Source organism: Phyllostomus discolor, chromosome 7 (assembly GCF_004126475.2).
Source record: "Phyllostomus discolor isolate MPI-MPIP mPhyDis1 chromosome 7, mPhyDis1.pri.v3, whole genome shotgun sequence".
In the NCBI taxonomy this organism is placed as follows: domain Eukaryota; kingdom Metazoa; phylum Chordata; class Mammalia; order Chiroptera; family Phyllostomidae; genus Phyllostomus; species Phyllostomus discolor.
In genome coordinates, this window is record NC_040909.2 from 9,282,931 (window position 1) to 9,304,389 (window position 21,459).

The 21,459-nt window shown below is 49.9% G+C and overlaps 1 protein-coding gene across 1 annotated transcript in view; it reads left to right on the top strand.

The window, feature by feature from the left end:
• ULK4 (unc-51 like kinase 4) overlaps positions 1-21,459 on the top strand; it is a 317,975-nt gene that overhangs the window by 231,044 nt on the left and 65,472 nt on the right. The window contains 1 exon segment of the mRNA XM_036030480.1: positions 2,816-3,001. Coding sequence (XP_035886373.1) covers positions 2,816-3,001 — 186 coding nt within the window.

Below are 21,459 nucleotides of genomic sequence, written 5' to 3' on the forward strand. Positions count from 1 at the left end.
TAGACAGTCTTCCAAAGAGGAGTTTTTAAAACTGGAGGAAGTTCATTTCCCTTTTTTAAAAAAGATTTTATTTATTTATTTTTAGAGAGGGGAAGGGCAGGAGAAAGAGAATCAGTGTGTGGTTGCCTCTCACATGGCCCCCCCTGGGGACCTGGCCTGCAACCCAGGCATGTGCCCTGACTGGGAATCATTTCCCTTTTTCACACTGTACTTCTGCAGTTATACCTAAGTCTTTCCCTCACCTCAGGTCTCAAAGGTTTTGCCCGTGTTTTCTCTGAGAAGGTCTAGATTTTATATTGAGGTCTTTCAACCTTTTTTTTTTTTTTTAAGAACCGAATGAGTTTCAGGGATTCCTGAGGACTTGTGTTTTGTCCCTTGAGTGTGGGTGTTCTGCGGTGATTCTGAGCCATGTTAGATTAGACCTGTTGCTGTCAACAATTTTGAGTTAATTTTGGTACATGGTGAAAGGCAAGGATTGAAGTTCACGTTTAAGCACCATTTACTGAAAATGTGTCCTCGATTGCCACTGCGTGTCTCTCCGAGGTCAGTTGACTCAGTTTCCACAGAGGAGGTTGAGTAAAGTAAGTGTGGAATCTCGATCATTTCTTACAACTGCACAGAAGCCTATGCATATCTAAAAAGAGGTTAATTCATGCTATATATAAAAATTAACTCAAAATGGATCAAAGATCTAAATGTGTAAAGGCTAAAACTATAAAATTCTTAGAACAAAAAATAAATGTAAGGGCAAAAATTAAAAATTCGTAGAAGCATAAATCTCAAGACCTTGGAATAGGTGATAGTATCTTAGGTATGACACCAAATTCACAAACCATAAAGAAGATAAATTGAAACTTTATTAAAATAAAAATTATTCTGTGCTTCAAAGCACTCTATCAAGAAAGGGAAAAGATGGGCCTTGCCAACTAGCTCAGTTGGTCAGAGCATTGTCCCAATATGCCAAGATTGTGGGTTCAATCCCCAGTCAGGGCACATACAAGAATCAACCAGTGGGTACATGGATGGATGGACCAGCAAAGTGATGTCTCTCTCTCTCTCCTCCCCTCTCCTTCCCTTCCCTCTCTCCCAAGTCAATAAAAAGAAAAGAAAAGAAAAAAAGTGAAGACAATGCACAGAATGGAAAAACATTTTTGAAAATCATATCTGTTAAGGGACACATATTTAAAATATAAAGAACACACTCAATTATAAAAAGATGGCCCATTTGAAAAGTGAGCTAAGGATCTGAACAGACAGTTCTCCCAAGAAGACATGCAAACAGCCAATAAACACACAAAAAAGGATACTGAACATCATTAGCCCTATCAGGGAAACGCAAATCAAAACCCCAGTGAGATACTTTCACATCCACCAGGATGGCTGCTGTTAACAAGACAGACAGCACCAGGTGTCGATGAGGATATAGAGAAACTGGTGGCCATACATTTCTGGTGGTAACGGCAGCTTTAGAAACAGTCTAGCAGCTCCCCAAAACCATAAACATGGCCCTTGCTGGTTCAGCAGGTTGAGCGCCGGCCTGTGAACCAAAGTGTCATCTGTTCGATTCTCAGTCAGGGCACATGCCTGGGTTGTGGGCCAGGTCCCCAGTAGGGGGCGCAGGAGAGGCAACCCCACAATGATGTTTCTCTCCCTCTCTTTCTCCTTCCCTTCCCCTCTCTCTAAATATAAATAAATCTTTTTTTAAAAAAAGGTTAAACTTGGACTTAACATACGACCCAGCCATGCCACTTCTAGGCATGTACCCAAGGGAAATGAAAACACATGTGTACACAAAAAACCATACACACACATTCATATATTACTGCCCAAAATCCAAAACTGCTCAAATGTCCAGAGCATGCATGGATCAATAAGTGGTATATCCATACAATGGAATAGTATTAGGTAATAAAGAGAAATCAGATACATGAATGAATTTTGAAAACATCATGCTAAGTGAAAGAAGCCAGCCACAAAGGATCATTTTGTTTGATTTCAGGTACCTGAACCTGAAATCTAGATGAGGCAGGTTTAGAGAGACAGAAAGCTGGTTGGCAGCACTGGGCAGGGCTGGGAAGGAGGGGATGATGGGAGGAGGAGGGGATGGCGAGGTGGCTGCTAACCGGTGCAGGGTTCCATGTTGGGGTGATGAAAACCCCTAGAATCGGTTGAGGTGATGGTTGCACCTCTCTGCCTGTGCCATTGACTTGCACCTGTCAGGTGAGTAAACTGGGTGGCCTAGGAGTTATTTCTCAATGAAGCTGTTACAAAGAAAATAGAACTTGAAAAAATAAGGTTTAAAATGCTTATAGTATGATTATTATTTTCATAGTGTACCTTCTCATACATACAAAAACTATGCTTTCTGTCCCATCTGGTTAGTGTGTGATGATTTGGACACCGACAAGGTCAATATGTTCCTTAATATCTGCCAGGAAGTGAGTTTTTCTAAACAAGTTCATAGTAAGCAAGAATATATGGGACATGCCTCAAACAATTCATACTGTTTCTCTCTCACACACACACACACACACACACTCACACCCTGTATAGATATTGCATTGTGTGTGTACAAAACCTCTGTTGGTCCTTTGCTTGTGTACAAGACTTTCTTCTGATTCTGTACTGCTAGCTCTCTTTGAGTAACTGTTTGCTTTTTGAAAGAGACCCATTGTCGGGGGGGGGGACATTCAATTAGTTAAACTTGATATTCAGACGAATGTTTTCCCCGTTAGGCACGTGTTACTGTAGTGCTTGAGGAAAGCCAGCAGCATCTTGGGACGCAGCTTCAGCAGTCCTCTTCGCTCATTTTCAGCTTCCAGCCGAGGATCCTGAGGTTTTCGAGGTTTCGTCCAAGTGCCTGTCCATACTGGTCCAGCTCTACGGAGGCGAAAACCCAGACAGCCTGTCTCCTGAGAACGCAGAGAGCTTTGCTGACTCCCTGCTATCCAAGGAGGACCCGAAGGAACAGAAGCTTCTGCTGAGGATTCTCCGAAGGATGGTGAGCCCACACGGAAACGGGGGAGGGTGGGTGGCTTCCGTGGCAGCTGGCGGACAGGGGACTGGCATTGTCTTCGACCTCGTTTCTATGAAAGAATCCCCGGCCACCCTTCCCCATGGTCGCCTTTCCCTTGGTTGCCTTTCCCTCAGTCACCTATGGTTACTGTGCCTCAGATTCCACCCGCCGTGTCTTTCCTGACCAATTAGCAGGTCAAACATCGTGCCTCCTCCCTCTGAATATGCAGGAAAGTGAACTTGACACCGTTGTTTTCCTAGCCTGCCTTCCACATCCCAGTTCTGTCATCTGTGCCGATCGAGTCCTTTATGGCTTTTCGTTCTGTAGGGGATCCAGTCCGGGGCCCCGCATCTTAGCAGATGTGGGTCTTTAGTCGGGAGGAGTCCCGCCGCCTTCCCTTGTCTTTCCTCACATTTTGGGGGGCCGTAGGCGCGGTATTGTGTAGAATCCCGTCAGTTTGCATGTGTCTGATGTGCTCCGTTAGAGCCGGCAGACTCCGGTCCGTCACACCGAGGGGCTCACGATGCGTGTTGCTCCTTCCTGGCGACGTTCGTTTGGATGGCTTCGTGAAATCCATGCATACCACTATTTTAAAATTTGTAATAGTTGCAAATCAGTGGGATTTTCTAACTCTCAGTGTTCTCCTACAAGGAAGAACTCTGCATTGTGTCTTGTTTTATTTTATTTTTATAGTAAAATTTTTATAGTATTTTTATAGTATAAGTATGTATCGCTGATGTCGATTTGAAGGCACTTTTGGAGACTGACTTATTTTCATTTCACGCTAAATCTCATTCCGCTGGTTTCGAAGGCCGCTCGTTGCAGTAGCTGTTGCTGAAGTTGACAGAGGAGAGGGGTCCTGGCTGGCTGTGTCACGTTCTGATTTGTCGGTCTGTCGCTTCTCAGTACAAACTGTCCCCTGGCCAGTGCAGCTTGGATGTGCTGGAGGGTTGCAAAGAGGATGCTGTTGTGCCATTTGATAAATGGACGGCAGGGCCCGGCTCAGAGGCCCACACGGGGACTCTGGGTGACAGAACTGGGGGTGAGGTTCGGAGATCTGCCCTCCATGTGGCCACATGTGCTTCTGGACAGCCCGCTCCCCCACCCCCCCAGGACTTGCTGTCTCAGCGGAGTCATCGCCTGAGTGGCAGAACGGTGATGTGGTCTAGGGGAGCCTGTCCGGGTGTGGGATGGATCCTTCTGGGGACAGTGGGCGGGAGATGGCACACCAGCCTGGCACTGGAGGACACTAACTCACCTCGTAAGACGGCGTTTCCTTTTGGATTTTATTTTTCCCCTGTGTGGTTTCCGGTGGAAGTCTCGGTTTGGTGCTCTGACTGTAACACCTCCGGGAAGCCTTCAGAGTCTCCTTTTTCACGGAGGATAGGCCTTTCAGAAACTCAGCTTTCACAGTAGCGATGAGATCGTCCTTTAAAATTACAATTTTATTCAAACAGGAAAAAGCTGCGTCGACGTGAAGACAAGTGCTAGGGAGTATGATAACGCAAGCGATGTGTAGATACGGTGAAAGTGTGAATCAGGTCGAGAATTGACCGAAGCTGCAGAAATCCTGATCTAATATCTGATATGACTAACTTTGTAGAGATCCACCGCCTCTTCTTTGAAACGTTTAGAACTAGATTCCTTTTGGAACTCATACTTCTCAGCTCCTTTCCGGACGGAGCTGCCATGGCGCACGACGGGACCCCCACAGAGTCGGAGCCCGCGGGGCAGCGGGGCTGTGGGCGCCAAGCCCGGCGCTGTCTCTGCAGCCGGTTGTGCGCGCGTGCACACCGGGGCCGGGGGTTTAAAGTGAGGCCGTGCATGGCTCCATGTGGGCTCGGGTCAGGCTTTGCCACCAAAGGTGTTTCTGATCCAAACTTAAAGGGGGGGAGGTGGAGTTTGAGTTTCAGAGCTTTTCAGAATTGCAGATAGGAGAAAATGGACCTGTCTTCGGAAATCAAGTACATCCTTTTCTAAAGCACTGGTCGGATTAATCACGTGGCAAACTGGCCCCAGACTTGGTCGACGGGACCAGGCTGCTCCCTCTTTCAGTTAATCTTACTGCCGGGAACGATGTCCTTGTGGCTCCTGACCTGCCACGTACAGAACCGGGCGGATTTTGTGTGTGGGAGGGAAGCTGCATCTAAGGGACTTTCTACCTGTTTATGGGAAAACAGGTAGTTTCTGGTGCGAGTTATATTTTTTTAAAGTTGTGGAACAATACATGTAGGTTTACCCTTGAACCATTTTGAAGTGTGGCCAGTTGGCGGTGCAAAGCGCAGTCGCACGGCCGTGCAGCCACCACCGCTGTCCTTCCGCGGAGCGTTCTCCCCCCAGACGCACCTCTGCCCTGCAGGCGGCCCCTGTCTGTGCCCCTCCCCTCCCCCAGTCCCGGGTCTCCGCCCTTCCAGTTTCTGGCTTCCAATCTGACGGCTCTGGGCACTTCGTGGGAGTAGGGTCATACACCATTCGCCCTTTTGCAACGGGCTGATTCCCCTTAACGCAACGTCCTCAGGGTTCATCCGCGCCGCAGCGTGCGTCAGCATGCCGCTCCTTGGGGAGGCCGAGTGACGGTCCACCGTGCGCGCGCACCCCGTTTTTGTTCCTCCGTTCGTCCGCTGGTGGCCCTTGGAGTTGTTTCTGCCTGTCCTGCTCCGTCTGTTTTTTCTTTTATTTCTTGTCATCAGGGTTGCCTTGGGTTTTCTTTTATTCCGTGGGTCGTGATCTACTGCAGTCTCATATTTGAACAGCGGGCCCCCTTTGGGGTGCCGGCTCTGTCTTCTGACGTCGCCCCATCATTTCACTTTGGAGTCCTTTCCACTTCCGCATGGCACGCTGGACTCGTCCCTTCCCTCTGCACGCACCCTGACCCCAGGCATTCCTCCCCAGGACCATGGACGTCTTCGTGTGGAATTTAGGTCGCAAGATACAAACTGTTCTTGGTTGACGTTATGACAACTCTTTCCAGAAGAGCCACATATGCTGTTTCTTACTGTCTGCCTCACGGAGGGTGGCCCCGTCAGTCACTCTGTCCCTGATGTCCCTCATTTAGCTGTTCCAGAATGCCCATGACATTGGCAGGCCAGCCGTCTGGGACAAGAGCCTTAAAATCTTCTGAAAGCTTTCTGGGTTACCCCTGCGTCTGTCACTGTTGGGTTCAAGTGCAAATCACAGCATCAAGGATTCTGGGCCCAGTCAGCTCAGCTGGGGCCTTGAACTTGCCTTTCCTGAAGCTTGGCTCTGCTTAAGCTTAGTGCTGAGTTTAGTGCATTTGGAGCGAAACGGCAGCCTATTACCCAGAGATGCATGATGTCAGGGCCTCTCCAGGGCTGGTCGGGTCCTTCCCTCTCCCTGTCCTCACTCGTGGGGCTGCCACTGTCTGGTGATTGTCAGCCTGCTCCCTGTCCTCGCCTTCACCTTTGCCTTCCCCTTGTTCGGGGTGGTGATGTGGTCTTGTTCATCCTCTTGTCTCCAGCACATTCCAGCGTCTGACCCACAAAAGGGGGTCAGCAGATCTTCGTGCCACGTGCCAGTCCCTGCGTGAAGGACTTCGGTGCCTTCTCTCATTGAATCTGCACAGTGACCTCAGAGGTCTGCTCCGGTTTTTCCCATGTTTAAGATGAAACACTAAGTCTCAAAGAGTGTGTGTCATGTTCCCGAGGTCTCCAGCTAGGAGACAGCAGAGCTGGGGCTGGCGCAAGTTGAATGGACCCCGGCCGGTGCTCTGTCCGAGGAGCTGGCCCCCTCGCTGCTCCGCCCAGGGCTGTCGTGGGCTCGGTGAGCATTCATCAAGCTGACTTGGACTAAGTTTTGATCTAGAAGGTAGCTGAGACATTCATTCTGTCGTTCATGGAAAGATGAGTAGCAGATGGAGTTATCACTGGGTGCAGGCCCTGTATTGGGGATACCAAGGCAGTAAGAGTGGGCGTTCCTGGTCCCCGCTGCCAGGGCTCTCTAACCCAGTGTCGTGACAAAGCAGGGTGCAGTCAGGGCTCAGGGGCGGAGCCGGCAGAGCTCTGCAGGGACAGTGCCCGGGGAGAGGAAGGGGGCAAGCACAGATGTCTGAGCCAAGTGTGGAACGGTGTGTTGGTCATCGTGTGCAGGACAGGACAAAGCACACCCTGTTTGTGCAGAGGCCCCGGGGTCCATGGGGCGAGGTCGGGAGATGTCAGAAATGGGCCAGGAAAGGCCAGAGGGTCCCCCACGTGGGTCTTAGCAGCATTTGGAGTGTGGGCTCTATTGTGGGAATTAGGAAATCCTGCTCTCTGGAGCAAGACGGCGGTGGCAGCACCTCCATTGAAGTTCAAGTATCTTTGCTGTGAAATGAGGCTGTGCCCTAGTAACTGGCACGTGGCAGGTTTTTGGTGGCTCTCCACTGAGCTCTAAGGAAGAAGTGCCTGTGAAATCACTGCTTCTGTTGCTGGCAAATTGTTCATTTTTGCTCTTCACTATCTGTTGTGAGCTCATGTTTGTGCTTTATAGATGCAGGGGTCGGGCTGAGAGGGACCGTAAAAGACACGTAGCCTCCCTGGGTCAGTCCCCGGCCCAGCGTCCCTGCCAGGTTTTTGAGGAACGAGGACACTGGAGAGGCAGACGCACAGAGGACAGGGACTTGAGAGAGACAGAATGATGTAAGCAGAGACTTCCCATGACTTTAAGGAGGCCGGCCTCCTCGGCTTGTTGCCCCACTGGACTGGAGGAGCGGGAGCTGATACAGAGGCCGGACCAGACAGTTCTAGATGATTACCCGGCGTTGGTCATTGCGTTAAGGAGGTCTGGAGAGAGCAGTCTCCTGACTGAAAGAAGGGAAGGAGGGAAAGCAGCCTCCTGCAGGTCCTGCCTTAAAGGACCTCCGTGAAATACACGCCTCTCCGAAGCACTCCTGGAGGAAGGGGAGGCTGCTCGGCAGGGGCTGCCTCTCTTTAAGCCCCGACAGGGAGTGGGCTCCTTCCCTGCAGCTGACCGGGCTGGCGGTTTCAGAGAGGGCACCCCTGGAGGCCAGCCAGGGAGCACGGGGGGGGGGGGGGGGGGGGGGGGGCCTCGCAGAGCTGGGTTAGGGGAGAGCCGTCTTGGGGAACGCTGGGGCAGACCCCTCCCCATGTGCCACACAAAAGGCCCTGGATTCCCGAAATACCTGTTTCAAGTCCCAGTTTGGGGACAGTTTCTTTCTAAACCCCACAATTTTCACTAACAGATGAAAGAAATAGGATGTTTAATTTGTGCTGATGGAGCTGGGAAATGGTTCCCCCCCGAGGGCGGTCTCCCTTATTTAGCCTGAATTTAGAACATCCAGAGAATGTCGGGGAAGCCTGGGAGTTTAATTATCCATTGTAGTTTGCCAGGAAGTTGGGAGATTTATAATTATACTGTGTGTTCTAGCTTTAGAAAAACGTGATGGGAGCCCCTCAAGGTGCTCCCAAGTGTACCCGTCCCTTCCACTCGACACCAGTGGGAGTTTTCCCAGAGTGACGACCAGATTAGCTGCTTGTCTTTGAAGTGAAGCGAGCTCACTCCAATGGACGCTCGCTCAGGGTACTGACCTCACAGGCACCTCTGCGGACTCCTTCCGTGGGACCGCCTCAAGCGTGCATACGCTGGGTGGGCCAAAAAGTCCATTTAATTTTTTCTGTAAAATAAAAGACACGTTTTCATTTTCACTAATAACTTTATTGATTTGGATATTTGAGTATGTCAGCTGTCCCCTGCTCCTGGCTTCTAGTGGGTAGAAGCCGCTGCTAAACATCTCCCAGTGCATCAGGCAGCCCCAGAGCAAAGAATTATTTAGCCAAAATGTCACTAGTACCACAAAGCTTCTCGTACCACTGTTGACACATTCGATCAGTCACAGCACTTTGTCCATACGCTGCAGAAATCCTTTTTTTTGCCTTTCAGTTGTGTTTTTACCGTTCTTCAAATCATAAAGAATAATACTCCAAAAATGTTGTTTATCTTCTTTTATCTTTAATATTAAAATGGCCACACAAAACTTCACCAATTTTGATGTTTTTTTAATGCACGTTGATATGACAGCTATCACGATACAATCTAACAAAATTGTTTTGAATGAGGTTAAAGACAGCTAAGCACTGCTAGAACCATCACATGGAAAAAAAATGTAAGGGACTTTTTGGCCAACCCCACACGACTGACTCATCTGTGGAAACAGGGGATTCCTGGGAGGCGATTGTAACACGCTGATGCTGCTACCCCTGCTGTCCGCCCAGCCACCGGGAGCGGCAGGGGTGCAATTTGGGATCGCTCTGTGAAGATGATGAGTATGAAAGATTGTTACAAATATCCAGCCCACGGAGACCCTCTGCCTCGTGGCTTTCAGCAGGTCTCGCTGGGCTCACAATCCATTTCCCTTTCAAATGCTCACGGAGGTCCCCTGGTCCCCTGCACGCCACCAGGAGAACAGATCCTGTTGCTGAAATCAGGATGACAGCGTTTCTTCAAGCGGAGAGTCTTCCGCGCTCTAGAGAGACCCAACGGGGTAACCAGGAATCCTGCAGCCGTTCCTGCTACAACCAGGGCGGGGTTAGACTCAGACACGGAGGGGACTGTTTCTATGAGAAAGGTCAAGAAATATTCCTTGAGGTATAACAAAAAGGCAAAAATGATGCCTCTTTCCCTCCTGGCCTATTTTTCCTGTGGTTTAAGACACATTCTTGGTTTATTTTCTTAAAGGGAATAAAAGGGGTGTAGGGGATTGAGGTGAAACCGGTGACATTGGAAAAGGAAACACTGTCCTCAGAGGGGTCAAAGGTAACCATAATTAATTTTTGTGAAGTCGGGTCCCCCCAGAGGTGTGTCTGAGCCTCTGGGACAGCGCCCTTTCCCCCAGTGCACACGCTGGTGCCAGCTGCACGGGACCCACAGTCCCTGCCCTTAGGGACACAGGGTAACCAGGGACTCTTCGAAGGATTCAGGTGCATCGTTCCAGGAAAGACAAGAAATGCTGGGCCTACAGTGTTTGCTTAATTTCGGAGGAAGCACAGCTGAGACTGTGAACAAGGCAGGATCAGGAAGCGAATGGCAGGTGGGACGGAGTCAGGCGCGCCCAGGACAGGCTCCCGTGTTCCCGGGGGAGGGAAGCTGCCATCTGTCCCGGAGCCTGAGGACGCACATGGAGCTCCGCCCCAGGCTTGCCCAGGGTGTGCAAGCCAGGGAGAAAGCTTCCTGGAGATCCCCTCGGAATAGGCCTCGCCCCCTTGTTCCCCACCTGCGTCTTCTTCCTCCTCCTCTTCCCTCAGCAGGGCTCCTCACCCAGAGGGCTGGGCCGGCGGACCACATCATTTTCCTTCCGTTTTGACTTTTCTCAAGAGTTTTAGCTCCCCCGCCTCTTCCTGGAATTCTTCTGTCAACTGAAAGTCGTTCCCGACCTTCTCTAACGAGCCTTCTAGTTCAAGTTCCCACCGTCACTGGTGACACTGTGCCCACTTGTTTATTACGGAAGGTTTCGGAAACACAGGGGCGTTCAGAGCTGAATGATGAACATCTGACTAATCAGGAATAATCACAATTGTTATTTTACCATTTTTACCGTTTTTTTCTCAAGTGTCCATGTAATTTGTTCCAAGTGTTGCCACCTCAATATTTTTATTCCTGTTTTTTTTCATTTTAATTTATTTTTATTGAATTTATTGGGGTGAACGTTGGTTAATGAAATTGTGTAGGTTTCAGGTATCTGTGCGTTTTTTAGATCACGTGACAGTAAAGGCATCAACCACACTTGGCCCCTAACAGCAGTAACATCGTTACACCCAAGGCAATAATGAACCATTTCATATCATTAATGCACAGTTCATGTTTAATCCCCCTAATTGTCAAGAAATGACTCGATAGCTTCTTTAAAGCCATATCCCAGCCTGAATTTGTTGTCTTCTTAGTCTCTATGTACCTAGAAGCGTCTGCCCGCCTTTTCGTCCCCCGTGAGGGTGACTTTCCGAGGAGCCTCAGGCGGTTGTCCCGTAGTGCAAGGCCCTGCAAGAGTGTGTGTGTGTCCCCTCACAACACGTTTGGTCACAGCAGCGCACTGAAGGTCCCCTCGTGCTGCACCGTCAGGCAGCCTGTGACGCCAGCGCGCCCACCTTCGGGGCTGCCGAGCTCGACTGTCTGGGGAGGCGGCATCTGCCCCGTGTCTCCACCGTGCAGGCCGTGTGTGTCCCTGGGCCGTGTCTGAGTGACGCGTGTGCGAACCCAGGTGACGTCCCTCAGCGGGCAGACCTGCAAGAGCCCGCTGCCTTGCACAGTACTAATCCTCTGAGAACCCACCCGCTGTAGATTGTAAGTGCAAAGCTAAGGCTCCTTGGAATTTATGTTCTACAGCCGCTTCCCAGCCCAGGGGGTGTCCGGGAGGAGCCCTGTGAGAGGTCATGTATTCACTCACCCAAACCTCGAATATTCCCATGCGTAGGGGCTTGTTGTCCGGCTTCGATCACAGTGATCAGGAGTCGCCGGGGAGTTTCCCGATTCCTAGTGACCGATCTGACCATCGTCAACCCCACCGGGCGGCTGTCGCTGAGCAGAAAGCTCTAGACTCTCTGGGTAACGTGGGATTTCTTTAATGGCATGCTTTTAACAAAACCTCTCTCAAAGCAATCAGCATTCAACGCATGTCGGGCATTAGGGTGAACATGTTGGAAACGCTTCCTCATGCGGGTGGGCAGCAAAGAAAGTTGTTTGAAAGCCCCTCCCCACGAACACCCATAGCAAATGTTTCTCAGTGCCGTTTTTAAAGTATCTTACACACAGCTCCCCTTGATTCGATCTGTGTTAATTCTAGTGGATGAATTCTGTCCACCGAAAGGAACTGTAGTTGATACCTACATGACATTCATAGGATTATCCTTCTTTCCTCAAAAGAATTGTCTTCAGGTAAATATGCTATATATAACAACAACAACAAAAATAATCCAAAGATGAGTTTCCAGTTTTTAGTTTTTAAATAATCATAGAAAAGGATAAAGCATTTTAGCTGATATCTTAAGCACTGAAATGAGAGCATGTTTTAAATTCAAGCTGTTAGATAAATTGAATTTAAAGATGTATTTTGACCCCTCGTTTTTTTGTAAGCTGGGTTTTGAGATTCATCAGTAGAAAGACTTGACAACGTTTGGGTGTGTGTTTTGCGACACAGGACTTTCTTTCTGTCCCAGAATAAATGACACTGGAAAACTGACTGCTTAATGAATGACTCACTTACACTGGCCACCTAACAATTGTGGTAAATATTGACTGAATATTCAATTGGGGCGTGATCTCAAAAATAAAAGTATTATTTATTAAAACGAATTGATTTTGTCTTTAACAGCATCCAGAAGCCATTCTGATGCTGTTCCTGACATTTTGCAACCCCGTGCAGAAAAAGTCTTTATAAAGACACAGTGACCGACCACCCCACAGTGGTTACCGAGTACCCGCCGGCACACGGGGCTCCAGATGCGGGGGCCGAGCAGTGAACGGAACGAACAGAAATCTCTGTTGTCCTAGAGCTCACTGGAGAGAGTGAGATGCTGACCATGTTTATTAATCAATGATGTCCTATTTTAAATAGAAGCACCCTGAGGAGAAAAACACAGACGATAGGGAGCACAGTGGGACATCGGTCATTGTAGAAAATGTGGCCAAGGAAGGCCTCGCTGAGATGACATCTGAGTAAAGACCTGAAAGAGGTGGAGGAGGCAGCCCAGGGGGTGTGGGGCAGGTGGGGCACCCCGGGCAGGGGCAGCCGCTGTGGAGGCCACCAGGCAGGTGCGTAGTGGGGGTGTACTAGGAACCACGAGGAGCCGGTGTGTCCAGAGCGCCGTGAGCTGAGCAAGGAGGAGACGGGAAGTGAGGGAGACGACCGGGAGGGGTGGAGGAGAGGGGCAGGCAGGCAGGCAGGCCTTGGATGCTCGTGTACAGACTGGCTGCTGTCCCGAGGGGGGAGGTGAGCCGCCGGAGGGGTCTGAGCAGAGGTGTGAGAGGGACTGGTGTCTGCACTGGGAATAGTCATCGAAGAGGGTCCGGGGTGAGTGACGTCAGGAGGTCACTGCCATGCGGGAGAGTCTGGGTCTGGGCTTGCAGCAGTTGTGTTTCGGATAAATCTTGAAAGCAGACCCAACAGAGTTTACCAACAGACTAGACACGTGCTGTGAGACACAGAGAAGAGTTGAAGAGAATTCCAGGCCTAGACAGCCAACACTCAGGAGGAGCTGGTTGGGAGGGGCAGAGGGAGCCAGGAGAGCTGGACAGGCTCTGTGTGAGATGCCGGTCAGACGTCGAGTCTGGCCGTCACAGCTGCGGGTCTGGAATTCCAAGCAGAGGAGGTCTGGCCCGGGGAGAGAGAGGAACGGGTAGTGGCGATCGGAATGTGGGGGCTTGAACTGGCTGCGGAGGGTGGCCAGGCCACGGTAATGACCAGGTGTAGGGTAAGCCCCAGAAGTGAGTGTCTGCAGAGCGGCGATGCTTGGAGGGAAGATCGAAGAACCGAGTGGTGCTAGAAGGACCCTCTCGTTGGACGTGGGTGTCGCCAACTGCTGTGACTGAAGCCGTGTCAAAGACGAGATAAAAACAAGGCTGGGGACCGCGTGGTCTGCAGACAACTGCAGCAGGGGACAGCGGCGGGTGGTGGGTGTTCTCTTGGTGTAGCGACACCAGGTCTCTCCTGCACCTTCGGGGGGGGGGGGGGGAGCCAGACGCCCGAGACCAGCACCCTGGCGGCCCGCCGGGGTCCTGGCTGTGATCCGCCATGACTTTTTCTGCTGTGGGGACCGGCTTTTCCCCAGTCCCGTTGCCAAAGGGAAGAGTTTGGGAGTGTTCCTCAGATTCATTTCCTGTGGCATCTTGCTTTCCTACCTCACTTGAAAGCATCCCGCTATCATGACCCTCCTTGAAGCAAATAATGATTGGGGCTATCATTTCAAATTATCCTTGGCTCCCTTCCCGATTTAGACACAGAGCGTCTTTATCCTATCTTCAAAGAAAGTCTCAGAGTTCTCCCAGTATCATTTTTTCCGAGATAATGAATACTTTTAGTTACTATAAATGGGGAGTACTTTCTTTCTTTCTTTCTTTCTGTCTTTCTATGAAACACCCTTAAAACACTATAGATTTTTACTAATTGGGTCTCCAAAATACTGGGTTGTAAGTACCGCCAAAGTTTTGATGCCCCTCGCTTTTATACGCTCCTTCGTTATTAGGTCAGGAAGCGAAGCCTGTTTACAGACCCCATGTGAGCCTTTTGTGCGGGGTAGGGGGGTGTTCTGGGCGGGTTTTAATGAAATTTGAGAGCGTCTCTAGAGATCACAGATACAGGGGCCCTTTGCATTGAGTGTTGCTTAGCAACCTGGAAGTCATTACATTTGCAGGCTCTGTAATAACATGGTATACTTTCCTTTGCCGGTCCCTGATGAAAACGTAATGGAAATAATCCCTTTCTAAAGGTTGCGCTCTATGCGGGGCCCGCAAAATGGATTCCTCCCCCCCCCCCACTCCCCGCCCTCATTTCATGGTCTGGGCAGGTTTCAATTCAGTGCACAAGCATTTTTTTCTGGTGTTGCATGTGACAGAGTGAAATGGATTTCTAAGATGGTTTTCTTAAAAGGAAGGACAGCTGTTCTGCTATAACGGGTGTAGGTATCACAGAAATGGGTAACACACACCCGTGTGCCTCCACCCCATCGCGAAGATGAGATTTATTAGTTGACCGCCAGTTTACGCAAGAATGGTGCTTATTCCTCGTTAATTCAGTCTGTCCGGGTGTGTGTTGGTGGGCGTGAGAGCTGTCACAATGCACTACAGCTCCACATGCTCTAGAGCGACAGGAGTGAAGCCCGTCTCCATCAGCAAAAGGTTCGACTTGTTGACTCTCTTTTGAAAAGACATTTGTGTCATTTTTCTAAAGCGGTATTTTTCATTATCAAAGCGATCATTTGGACGTGAAGTTCATTCATAGCGACGTTGTTCATAATAGCCCCACAAGTGGAAGCAACCCAATGTTGACTGGCTGCTGAGTGGGAGAGTCAGGTGTGGTTGCCTGAGTGTTTCGGTTCTCTCCGGCCGCGGGAAGGGGTGCAGTAGTGACGCGTGCCACAGCGTGGCCGAGCCTTGATGGCATCGTACTCAGTGACGGAAGCCAGTCACGAAACACCGCAGGACTCTGTTTCCAAGAACGACTAGCTTTCACTGACATGAAATGTCAAGACAGGCGCCTCTGTGGAGACAGAAGTGGCAGCCAGGGGCTTGGGGGGGCGGTGATGGAAGGGACGGCTGACGGACGCAGGGTTCGGGGGGTGACGTAAGGTGTCCTGCAGCTGACTGCAGTGGTGGTCGCACACCTTCGTGAATACACTGAAACTGCCGAATTGTGTGCTTTAACGTGGTAGATTTTATGGCGTGTGAATCTGCTATTAAAAAATTACAGCATCAAGGCCCCCTCCGGAATATACAGACATCTTTAACCTCTTAGCTCATACGTTACTATAGTTAACATTCTGCTTTCTTTCTCTCTAGACAGACGTGGCGTAAATGTATGTATGTGCAACATGCTCACACACACACACACACATCACTGACATTTATTTCTAAATGAATTGCAATTTTAAGTCACGATGGCGAAAAGTTCATGTATTTACCTTGATTGCCTCCCCAAATGCCATCGAAATGATCCAAATAAGTATAAAAGTAAGTGACAATGGATGAGCTCACTGAAAACAGGGAGAGGTATCAGCACTAGATGCCTAATTTAAGAAATTTCCAGGACTTCCGGTCAAGATGGAGGCATAGGTGGATATACTGTGCCTCCTTGCACAACTAAAATTAAGGACAATGAAAATTGAGAAACAAAAAAAACAGCCAGAACAGACAGAAAGTTGAACTGTACAGAAGTCCAACAACCATTCATCCATACTGGTAAGAGGGGTGGAGTTGGCGGCCGGTGGAGAGGGGTCGCAGCAGGAAAAAGCGGTGGCTGGTAGTCCCCAGGCCCACAGGGTGCAGGTGGCTGCTAGCATACTCTGGTGGCAGACCTCAGTGGCAGACCATGGGGGCAGGTGCGAGGAGGCAATGAGCAGACCCAGTGAGACACACAAGGCAGCTGGCTGTCCACAGTCACACATTTGCTTGCAGATAAACCAGGTGAAAACAGGCAGCGAGACAGACTGTGCAACCCAGGGCCTCAGCACCAGGAAATAAAGCCTAAAAGCACCGATTGAAAACATTTGTGGAGGTTGAAGTGCTGGGAGAGACTCTCAACCTCTCAAGAGAGTTCGTTGGAGAGACCCACAGGGTCCTAGAATGTACACAAGCTCACCCACCTGGGAACCAGCACAAGAAGGGCCAAATTTGCTTATGGGAAGCAGCAGAGGGGACTGAAATCCAACAGAGAATGAAGCAAGCACCATTGTTCCCTCTCTGACCCCACCCCCACACACAGCATCACAACACAGCAACTGGGGTTGCCCCGCCCTGGTGAACACCTAAGGCTCTGCCCCTCATGTGTAACAGGTGTGACCAGACCAAAAACAACAACAAAAAAAGTGGCTCAAACGGAAGAACAAATCAAAGTCGCAGAGTCAATACTTTTAAGTGACCTCGAGATAGCCAACCTATTAGATGCACAGTTCAAAGCACTGGTGATCAGGATGCTCACAGAATTAGTTGAATTTGGTCGCAAGTTAGATGAAAAAATGAAGGCTACACTAAGTGAAATGAAGAAAAATGCACAGTGAACCAATAGTGATGGAAAGAAAACTGGGACTCAAATCGATGGAGTGGACCAGAAGGAAGAAAGAAACATCCAATCAGAAAAGAACGAAGAAACAAGAATTCAAGAAAATGAGAAGTTTAGGAACCTCCAGGACATCTTTAAACATTCCAACATCCAAATTATAGGGGTACCAGAAGGAGAAGAGGAAGAGCAACAGGTAGAAAACATTTGAACAAATAATAAAGGAGAACTTCCCCATTCTGGCAAAGGAAATAGACTTCCAGGAAGTCCAGGAAGCTCAGAGAGTCCCAAAGAAGTTGCAGCCAAGGAGGAACACACCAAGGCACATCATAGTTACATTACCCAAGATGAAAGATAAGGAGAGAATCTTAAAAGCAGCAAGAGAAAAGGAGACAGTTACCTACAAAGTAGTTCCCATAAGACTGTCAGCTGATTTCTCAAAAGAGACCTTACAGGCAAGAAGGGGCTGGAAAGAAGTATTCCAAGTCATGAAAGGCAAGGGCCTACATCCAAGATTGCTCTATCCAGCAAAGCTTTCATTTAGAATGGAAGGGCAGATAAAGTGCTTCCCAGATAAGGTCAAGTTAAAGGAGTTCATCATCACCAAGCCATTATTATATGAAATGTTAAAGGGACTTAGCTAAGGAAAAGAAGATTAAAAACGTGTAAAATGACAGCAAACTCACAGTTATTAACAACCACACCTAAAACAAAAACAAGAACTAAGCAATCAACTAGAACAGGAACAGAACCACAGAAATGGAGATCACATGGAGGTTTAGTAACAGGGGAATGGGAGGAGGAGAGAGGGGGAAAAGGTATGGAGAATAAGTAGCATAGATGGTAGGTAGAAAATAGACAGGGGGAGGGCAAGAATAGTGTGGGAAATCTAGAAGATAAAGAACTTATAACACATGGACATGAACTAAAGGGGGGAATGTGGGTGGGAGAGGGTGTACAGGGGGAGGGGAGTGAAGGGGGGAAATGGGACAACTGTAATAGCATAATCAACAAAATATATTTTTAAAAAAATTTCCAAAAGATGCAGTCAGAGGGATCCCACTGTAGGCAAAGAAGCAGGTGCGCTGAGACGCTCTAGAAGAATCTGGGGCTCAGGGACATCAGGGGCTCAGAAGGGGCCCTGGCCCGGCCCTTGGAGCTGCCACTGGGTCTCCCGCCAGGGGCCCCATGGTGGGCAGAGCGTCGCTGAGCTCCGGGCAGGGCTGCCCCGGCCCCCCAGAGCCACTGGCCTCCACCAGAGCGGGCGCTCGGTGCATCGCGCCTGTCCCTCCTCTGAGTGTCAGTCTCTGCTGCCCCTTCACGGGTCACCAACCCCAGGGCGCGGCTGCCCGCGGTGCTCACAGCACCCACTGCAGAGGCCACCCCCGAGGAAGCCGCGGTGTGATCCTGCACATTCCTGAGGTGGCTCCTCGGGGTGCCAGGACTCACCCCTGGAGGTCTTCCTTTCTGAAGGCGGATGGACAGAAAAAGGGCCGGACACCCGAGGGCAGTCTGCAGTCCGAGAGTGGCCGCCGCTGCAGCGGAGACACGGGGGCCCCAGGAAAGCAAGTGTTGGGGAGCAGGACAAAGAGTTCCCATTAGCATCTTCACAAAGACTTGAAACATCTTCACATTCCTAAGACAGAGCATGACTTTAAAATTTAAAAGCCAGTAGAAGGATTCAATAACAGATTAAATTCTGACAAAAACCAAGTGAATTATTTATAAAACCAACGTGAAGAGTTCTTCCTGAACACAGTGAGAGAAACATTAAGAATGGTGGCAGGTAGATCCGGGAGCTCCCACGGCCCTTCCTGGGAACACAGGAGCACCACAGGTCAGGTGATCTACCCAAATTACATACCCTCGGGGCGCACAGCAAAGGGGTGGACATTCAGTGGGGTTCTGTGGACGTCTCCCCCTCACCCTCCACCAGAGAGCTGTTTGCTTATAGGGTGTGTGTGTGTATATATATTCTTTTTTAAAAATGATTTTATTTATTAGAGGAAGGGAGGGAGAAAGAAAAAATATCGATGTGTGATTGACTCTCACGTGGTCCCACTGGGGACCTGGCCCAAAACCCAGGCATGTGCCCTGACTGGGAATCAAACCGGCGACACTTTGGTTTGCAGCCCACACTCAGTCCACTGAGCTACGCCAGCCAGGGCATGAGGTATATATTCTTAAGTATATATGTACAACTTGTGTATATAGACGCATAGTAAGAGTGTGTGTGTATGTGTGTGTGTGCAGCTATGTTTCTGGGGATAGGTCTTTGGGACCTTTCATTTGTAGACTCTGTTGAGCTGGAGGAATGGGCTAGAGTATTTGATTTAAACCAGCTTCATCTGTGTCTTTAAGAAAATCAATTGTCCTAATTTTCATGTATATAATTTTACTTTAATTATATTTTAAAATAAATATTTTCTGGCTGGCGTAGCTCAGTGGATTGAGTGCGGGCTGCGAACCAAAGTGTCACAGGTTCGATTCCCAGTCAGGGTACATGTCTGGGTTGCAGGCCATGACCCCCAGCAACCACACATTGATGTTTCTCTCTCTCTCTTTCTCTCTCCTTTCCCTCTCTAAAAATAAAAATAAATAAAATCTTTAAAAAATAAATAAAAATAAAATAAATATTTTACATAACTTTATATTTTTATATATCCTATATTTTATCTATATAATTTTATTTTTAAAAAGCACCATATTTGATGTAGCCGTATGGTGGAGTCCTCTGCACACTGAGACGGGCGAAGACTGAACTCGGACCAGGTGCTCCTTCTGCGTCCCAGTGGAGGAGCTCCGCAGGCTGGGTGCCGGAGAGGCCGGGGGTCCGGGCAGCCTTGCAGTCGCGCCTCACCGCTTACTGACTATCGGGGAAGTAACTGCATGTATAGTCTGTCTTCACCGAGTCTCAGGTTCCTCATGTAAAAAAAGGGAAACAATCCTTTCGCCGTTAGATTGTCGTGAGGGTCAAGTGAGACAGCGAGAGCCAAGTGCAGGGCACGGGCCGAGAACACAGCTCCCCGAGGGCGGTGACTTCTGCTGTGGTCACCACCACCACGGTCCTCCTTGTGTTTATGCCTATGTTGTGTCGATTTCCTAGCTGCATCAGAAAATGTAGTTGTCTTACTGAGCAAATACATATTACTTCTGGCCCATGTGATTGTAAAAACAACATTAGGACATGCGATCACCTGGTTATCTGAGGGTATTCTGAGTTTGTTGCATTGAGCTTTCTTCAGAGTTCAAGATCATGAGGCCTGGCCATGGGTTGTCAAGTCCTGTCTGTTCCCTTCTTCTCTCGCTCTCACTGTTGCCTGTGGCGTGAAGAAGCGCTCACTCGTGGGATGCCCTCGGAAGACAGCTAGATTTTCCAGAGCGGACACTGAGATTATCCAGCAGAGAGCACTCCTGGGTTCCGAGTCCAGAGTGCAGTGAGGACGCTGCAGTGGCGCCGTCTCAGGGGTGGTTGGGCGGTGTGACGGAGCAAGAGGGACCTCTGACCCCCACTACTCAAAGCTTGCGCCCGGTCCTGCAGTGGCTGCCTTACTCCCCGGCCCCACCCTGTGCCTGCTGAATCAGGATCGGGGCTCTCACGTGGGCCCCCCTGGCAGCTTATGGGCATGCCTTCTGAGAAGCTCTAGAGGCTGCACCTGAAAATCCAGAGTGTGTGGTTACTGAAGCCATGGAGAAGGTGAGGGCCTACGCCCGTGCCTTCTCAGGCTCCCACCTGTCTTCAGACAGTTCCCGGTGCTTTCGGTTAGGTTTGCCGGGAGGAGGACTGGAGCCTAATGTGTGTTGTCAATTTATTTCTGCAAGTCCTGCTAATATCCACTGTTGAAAATCTTCTTATTTCTTCATTTTTCTTACATTTGAAAATGACGATGATGTTCAAAGTCGACCTGAGTGTGGAAGGCGTCTGTCTCCAAAGGCTGGTTGGTCCAGCCAGGAACTCGCAAGGGGCGATGGTGAGCAGCCCCGGAAGAGCAACCCCGGGAAGAGAATACTGGTTAGGTGACGCTGTGAACCAGGCTGGCAGAAAGCACAGAGTTTTCTCACCCGGCACGGTGCTGATGTGCAGCTGCTGATGCGGTAGTGATGCGGCACCGTGGCCGGGGGGCCCAGCTCGGGGTTGGGCGGAGGGCTGGGGGCCCACACTGTTGCTGATGGGCCGGTTCAGGGGCAGAGGCCAGGGGACGGGGATGCGGGGACTGCATGAGGCCTTTCGACCGTCGGTCAGTACTAGTGACCGGAGGGAGAGAAGACACTGGGACAGAGATGGGCGGGTTCAGACCTTTGCTCTGTCCTTTACCTGCTGTGTATCCTTGGACCCGCCACTTAATCTCTTGAAGCCGGGTGCTAACTCACCTGGTTCGGGCGCTTATATGAAGATTACAGGAGATCTCGTGCACAGGGTCTACTGTAGTGTGGTACGTGGTTTATCGCAGCACGGAGAAAGCCGTCATGCCTGTGTGTACATACACCACACACGCAGTTACATACTTGGCAAAAGCAAGTGTTGTCCTAAATCTCCAGACCCGGGTGCATGTCCCTACCAGACCACGGGCTTTCTTCCCAGTTGCTTGCTCAGTAAAGGCCGTTTCTGTTTGAGAACGCACGTCCTTCCGGTCGGTGACACACACCTGCGGCGGCGGCATTCGCTCAGGCCAGCACGCACCCTGCATACTGCACACGTCTTGACCGCTTGTCTCTGCGAGAGTCCCGA